The sequence below is a fragment of the Gobio gobio genome (assembly GCF_949357685.1).
Source record: "Gobio gobio genome assembly, chromosome: 5".
Lineage (NCBI taxonomy): Eukaryota > Metazoa > Chordata > Actinopteri > Cypriniformes > Gobionidae > Gobio > Gobio gobio.
This window is the reverse complement of record NC_137101.1, coordinates 8,249,215-8,249,609: the sequence shown is the minus strand read 5'-3', so window position 1 is coordinate 8,249,609 and position 395 is coordinate 8,249,215. Positions and strand designations below refer to the sequence as shown.

The window sequence follows — 395 nt, the reverse complement described above, 5'->3', positions numbered from 1 at the left end:
CTGCTGCTGATCGATGCGCTCCTTTAAACTGCTCATTGATTATGAATGCCATTCTTTCACACTAAATCACCAAGTCGGGGGCTACAAAGGGGGAAAGGGAGCATCTTAAAAACCTTTAGAATGAAACCAACACGAAGTCCTACCTGGTTGGAACATACTTTGGAAATAGAAGATGACCAGAATAAAAGATCCCAAACAAGTGGCCAGCACCATCCGGCAGATCCTACTCATCCTCATGAGGTCCAGTAGCGTCTGTTTCATGGCTGGGCACGGAGAGACGGAGGGACGGAGGGAGGCTGCCGAGCCCCGTACAGCGGGTCTGTGTTTGATGCTGATGCTCTCGCTGCTGCCGCCTGCCTGCGTCCGTGTCTCAAAGACCTCCGCGCAGCTCCCTG

General features: G+C 52.7%; 1 protein-coding gene across 4 annotated transcripts in view; it reads right to left on the bottom strand.

Annotated features, from left to right (window-relative positions):
• Window positions 1–395, bottom strand: part of chst11 (carbohydrate (chondroitin 4) sulfotransferase 11) — a 68,844-nt gene extending 68,449 nt beyond the window's left edge. For 2 of the 4 annotated variants that reach the window (XR_013816520.1, XM_079817247.1), the window contains exon 1: window positions 144–395. Coding sequence is in view for 2 of the 4 variants with exons in the window: in XM_079817247.1 (XP_079673373.1) it covers window positions 144–261 (118 nt within the window). In the remaining 2 variants the exon portion in view is untranslated. The remainder of the gene's footprint in view (window positions 1–143) is intronic. The other 2 variants (XR_013816521.1, XM_079817248.1) reach the window with 1 other exon arrangement.